This window comes from Haliotis rufescens, unplaced genomic scaffold (genome assembly GCF_023055435.1).
Source record: "Haliotis rufescens isolate VD_foot unplaced genomic scaffold, xgHalRufe1.0.p SCAF_6, whole genome shotgun sequence".
NCBI classification, from domain to species: domain Eukaryota; kingdom Metazoa; phylum Mollusca; class Gastropoda; order Lepetellida; family Haliotidae; genus Haliotis; species Haliotis rufescens.
The window spans coordinates 25,665,430-25,671,429 of NW_025964334.1; the positions used below are offsets into that span (position 1 = coordinate 25,665,430).

The 6,000-nt window shown below is 37.9% G+C and overlaps 1 protein-coding gene across 1 annotated transcript in view; it reads right to left on the reverse strand.

The window, feature by feature from the left end:
- LOC124111440 (plastin-2-like) overlaps positions 1 to 4,139 on the reverse strand; it is a 43,004-nt gene extending 38,865 nt beyond the window's left edge. Inside the window, exons 1-2 of the mRNA XM_046471147.2 lie at positions 3,987 to 4,139; positions 3,347 to 3,498 (exon numbers count right to left, since the gene is read on the reverse strand). Coding sequence (XP_046327103.2) covers positions 3,347 to 3,409 — 63 coding nt within the window. The 5' untranslated portion in view covers positions 3,410 to 3,498; positions 3,987 to 4,139. The remainder of the gene's footprint in view (positions 1 to 3,346; positions 3,499 to 3,986) is intronic.
- Between the last annotated feature and the right edge of the window lie 1,861 nt (positions 4,140 to 6,000).

Genomic DNA, 6,000 nt, shown 5'->3' on the forward strand with positions numbered 1-6,000 from the left:
ACATGGTGTGTTGAGTGCATGTCTCACGCAACAAGTGGACCAATGACAACAGCCTAGCAACAGCTAGCTGACAGAAGACAGTACTGGTCAATTTCCTGCCATAAATTTCAGACATGTATACAGAGTTTAACATCAAGGAATATAGTCAGTATGTCCTTGTCATAACCCAAATGCGATTAACTTATGACTTAGGGGGTCCCTAGATTCAAATACCATAGAACCTCGCAGACCCATGAAACCCTAAACTTTGAACACTGCATATCCATCTCACAATAATGACATATAAATGAACAAGAAGGTGTTTCCATCACAGACACACACAAAACAGCTGTAGCCCTGTTGCTTTCTCTTCCTATGGCAAAACACCTGGCCTCACTTCCTCGACACAGGGCAAGTCAAATCTAATTTTCATAAGCCACCGTTCAAATTCACATGCCAAAACATGTTATTCTAATTTCCCTTTCAGCCTTGCCAACTTATGATGAGGTTGCTGCAACCCCAACACAAACCGGAAGACTTGACTAGGCCCTGCCCATCCTTTAATGTCATGCAAGCCCCTCATAGACAGGAACAGCCTACAGGTATATACAACTAATGGCAACCACACTACACAGTTGATAACATTCATCTCATGTTCAAGGAGGATATTTTTTACACAATGTTAATTTCATTCAACATTGTTTTGAAGATATGACCTAGAACCTGGCCTTGACCTGTGATAAATGTGACAAGAAAGGTGAAAACAATTCTGCAAATTCTTGCAATACCAAACATATCCCTGAGCATGCTGAGGTGTCAAAACATTTTTGGGTTCAAAAAAGAAAACCTAATTTAGATTCTGAATGTTTTCTTTGAAGCACTTGAAATGACATGAAGGTGTGACAAATGATTTGGGCAAAATCATGCTTCTATTGGTAAGACAATGATATTCATGTAGATACATCACAAGCAGAAAGAAAGCTGATGATATAGCACAAAACTATTTCACCGAGTTGCTCCCTCTGGATGTTAGGGGTAGCCTAGTGGTTAAAGTGTTCGCCTGTCACACCAACGCCCAGGTTTTATTTCCCACATGGGTATAATGTGTGAAGCCCTTTTCTGGTGTCTCCAGTTGTGATATTGTTGGAATATTGCTTAAAGCGACGTAAAACCATACCCATTCACTCACTCTTGTAGTTAACAGCCTCTCTACAGAATATATATGTGTATGGTGAAAAGCATGTTACTTCTGATGAGGGTAGACAGCCTTTGAGAAGTCAAGCTGTACTAATCTAATACACATTCCTACTAAAAACCTCCCTGTATGCCATAACTGATAATATGATACTCACAGATGTCAACTTTAATCACTTTAATTAGTTAATGTAAGAATAACCTGAATAAGTGAATGGGTACATTTCTTCCCCCCCCCCCCCCCCCCCCCCCCCCCCCCCCCCCCCCCCCCCCCCCCCCCCCGTAACTATTGACCCCAAAACATCCAACCATAGCTGAAAGACAATCCTTGGCTTTACTCTTGTATTGGCATTTAAGACAAGAGCCCCTTTGTGGGTGAAATACTGAGCCCATATTAGAACAAAGAGCTCCTGACAGCAGGAGAATGACCAGACATTCCTACATTAATTCTACACTTAAAGAACCTATCTTGATAAACTCATAAATTCACCCTTACACCAGGATTACCCTCCTCATTGGCCACACCAGAATTCCTATGACATGTAGCAGGATGAACATGTTGAGTCATCAAATTTCCTGAAATCAGGTCGCCAGGTACAGTCAGCCAGCCGTAGCGAACATTTCTACACCATGGGTGAATGGTGCTTTCAGAAAGTGATTGTGTAGTGAAAAGATAGATCATTACAAATATGATAAACAAATATTTTCCCCTTACAGTGCCCCCGTACAACTTGCACTCTCAGTTTCTAGTGAGCCTAATGTCTTTACACATAGCTTCACAATCTTGACAGTGAATCAAAAGTACCAGTACTCTTTTAACTGAGTGATAAAACAAGTTAGAATTAATGTCAATACATACCAAAAAACGTCAATGTTGTCTTACCAAAGTCAGAAAAAATGCTATTCATTCGAGGCCTAATTTAGGGTGAATCGCTTAAGTGGTTATCCATTCCATTAAAAAGGAGTAAATTAATGGGCTTCCTGATGCAACCATAACCCATGATACTAGGATGAAGAACCCCATATTACAACGTTTTCCTTTTAATGCCCCAACTCAAACCCATGTGGTCTGCTAGCAGTTCTCCGGGGAACCAAGCTCTACTGACCCCATCCATCTCACCACAGACCACAAAATGTTAACCTCATTTGACTTAAGCTGTGTAGATAAAACAAGTCAGATTTCTGTGTACAAACAACGATAGCCATTTTTCAAACAAAGTTTTTTCTTCCTTGTAGTTAGACCAGAAAGTTTACAAAAGGGATGTCTTATTCATGAAAGTGACAAAATAATTGACAAAACTTTACAGCGAAGTTTGAAAGTAGGACAATAATGTCACTTATTTAACATGTGGATAATTTTATATCTATGTGAACGATTCCTGGGAATTGCAAATTTTATTGAATATTGAATAGGCCTAGGCCTAGATCTATGTGAGTTTATTTCAGTCTAAATTTGAATTCAACATTTAAAAGGAAGTAAGATAACAACATCAGTCACATGTAATCACTCGGAATATGGTCTCTGATGTGATGAAATGGAATTTGACTATTTTACATTTTTTAACTGCATATGTTTCTTTGTGGGAGTTAGGCTACATTGAACATATCTATCGTTTGTAGCATTCATTATTAATTAGGCCTATCTCCCGGTGAAAATCGATAAAAAAAGCGATAGCGAATGCATCACTTAAGTATTTTGATACTGTATATCTTCTTCAATGTTTATACATACATTATACCTACATACATAGTACACTCTATACGAAAGTTGAACTAGCTTCATGTCGTTCCCCACTTCGGCCTTGGGTGACACCGAGCCTAGTGCGCAAAACCGGTCGCAAAACCGGTCCGAACTTCACAGGTAAGAGAATTCGGTGACATTTTTATTTCTGATCATCATAATTGTTTAATTATATGCCAGAAGACAACAACGATACACATCTGTCATAATGTAGTCGCATTCAATTCATAACGGTACTTATATACAATAATACTGAGTTTGGGCACTTGTGACCCTCACGTATCGAGGGGACGCAAAATCGGAAATGAGTGCATAGCTACCCCTCCACTTGCACCTGTGAAATGTTAATTACAGGTGATATCAGGTCGATAGCAAATGGTTATTTCGAAACTGATTGATATGCTATGAGTGTAAATGTTTTTGTCTTCTTACCCCACTGAACAGTTCACATAACTCGCGCCGCTGTTCGGCTGTCAATCCCCTGCTATCCGCCATCTTGTCGCTTTACCAAAGCACAGGGTGGGACTCCAATCGTCACGTGATTTTGACTAAAACCGGAAAAGAGGCTCTCTATTGGTCAGTATCTGAAAATAGTTGAGTTCCAAATAAGGCAATATTTACTATACATTCACAACCTGGTTGTGAATCACGAAATCCAAGTGATACTAGCGTTTGTGTTATAAGCGAATTCTAAACGAATATTCTTAAAATTGATTATCCTTTCGACTCGGAAAGTAAATAAACGTGTGGACCAATATCGTGTCTGAATCTTCTCTCGATCTTGGCTTAGAAACATAACATGATAGATCTATATTTAATCAAAGACGTATATATACATCTATATATTTATACATACATCTTTGATTTAATGTATAATTTTGAGGATTTACAATTAAATAAGTATCATAACGTAAGGTTATAAAATCATCCAGCATATTCAGGTTCTCTTAAATCTACAACCTCTGGAAAATATAATTTAAACAAGGAAATATATTTGTTATCAAGAAAACGATAACTAAAGGTAAAATAAACGCGGATGTCATCAAATACTTTATATGCTGTTTTCACAAACCTTGATCGAAAAATACATCCACGTATATGAAAAATATTCACAATATCAATTCCCGTAACGATAACTTCATGTAAATCACACGTGTGGCCCAGCTGCGAGAGCGCTCCGGTCTGCCTCGCTAGCCTACTGAACTGTTTTGACTAAACTATGACCCAACTCACAGCAAGTCACGTGTTAGCGCTTAAGTATTTCCTGAAACCAAAGAATGCCCAAAATATGACTCGCTTGGACTGAATTTCAGCTGACTGGCTTCTCGACTCTTTCCCAACATAGAAATGCGTTGCATTGGCACCTAACTATATTTATTAAATTTAAATTTTAGAAAAAAATAAGGAGAAAACATTATACACCTATATACGCCTGTTTGAATAATTAAAACAACATCATATATATAATCAACATGTTTGTTATTCATAGTTATTCTCAGGGAGAATATTTTAAGTAATTCAAAAAATTAAAAAATCACACAATTCATTCTCACATATAAAAATCAAAACAGCGACCCGTGCAAAATGCAATACAACACAACTCACCTGGACAGAGTGTATTTATGCGCCGATCACCTGCATACACCTGTAATTAACAACTATTCCAACAGTATATTCCCAGGTGACATGAAATAGGTGTGATGTAATGCATTTATGAGCGGGGGTGATAAGATTATGTAACACGCGGAAGGCGATTATCCCCTAAAGCGCTCACTGGGTTGGGGGGATTAGTAAGTGGTATTCTCAATGGAAACCGGTTATGTTACTGTGTTTTAGAAGGAAAGTCATTTATTGCTACTAAATGTGCTGTAATGAGCAGTTCTTATAACGATAGGCATTGCTTGAATACCTCGTTATATTTCTATTATTTTCCAATATTTACAAATGCGCTTTGTTTGAATTAAACATATCCTCACGATGCCGTGTTGATGTTTGATATCAACAGGGCGTATATAGTTGTATAACGGTATATATACTACTAGTTATCATTAGGAAATGTTCATTTCTTAGTCGGAATCGCCACTAGATTATGTTAATGTGTTGGATTATTTGACAGGGGATCGACAATCTAATTCATGTAGCCTGACAAAAATATTGTTCTCCAGCTTATGAAAGATACATTTCCAAATGATATACACCAAATAGAATACGTTCCATGGTCGCAAACAAGCAATACTATCCCTATCCCCCACGATCCAGTGGATATTGTGAAAAATAAATAAATAAATAAATAAATAAATAAATAAAAAAATAAATAAAAAAATAAATAAAAAAATAAAAAAATAAATAAATAAATAAATAAATAAATATTTTGTTCGCAATTGAATTGTATGAATTAGTTGGTTAATCGGTGATGAATTCCACCACATACGTTTACGCATATGCATTATATATATAGTAGACCACGTGTGTTTGTATTTGTTTGTGGAGGCAGGGGGTAGTAATCAGCCATATACAAAGATATATTCTGTATGTGATCAGAAGTTAAACGCATCACGGTCGTGTATACGTGACCCACTCCTGCCATTCCGGGACAAGCCCTCTTGTAAGAGAGAGAGAGAGAGAAAGAGAGAGGGAGAGAGAGAGAGAGAGGGGGGGGGGGGGGGGGGGAGAGAGAGAGAGAAAGGGAGAGAGAGAGAGAGAGGATAATTGTGATCGATGGTACACGTATATTGTCGTAATGAAGCCCATTATTTTTTCACCCCAAAGTTAAACTATGATACTATGATTGCTATCTACAGATGGAGACTCACTTTGTTACGAAAATCAGCTGTTTATTTTTAAAAAAAGTATTTAAATTTTGAATAAGATTTCATACGGGATCTTTGGGGCACCCGGTGATGGAGTCCAGATGTTTTCGACTTGCTTCGTGAAAGGGCACGGTATAGTCACGCCGGAAAAAGCTACGGAACACATTCAACTGATTACAGCTAAATCCAAGAAGTGACTCATTCTCGAGATCGTGGCACTTCTAAAGACCGCTGCATGATTTTATGTATCGTGTTACGGAATGTGGCGAGGGTTGC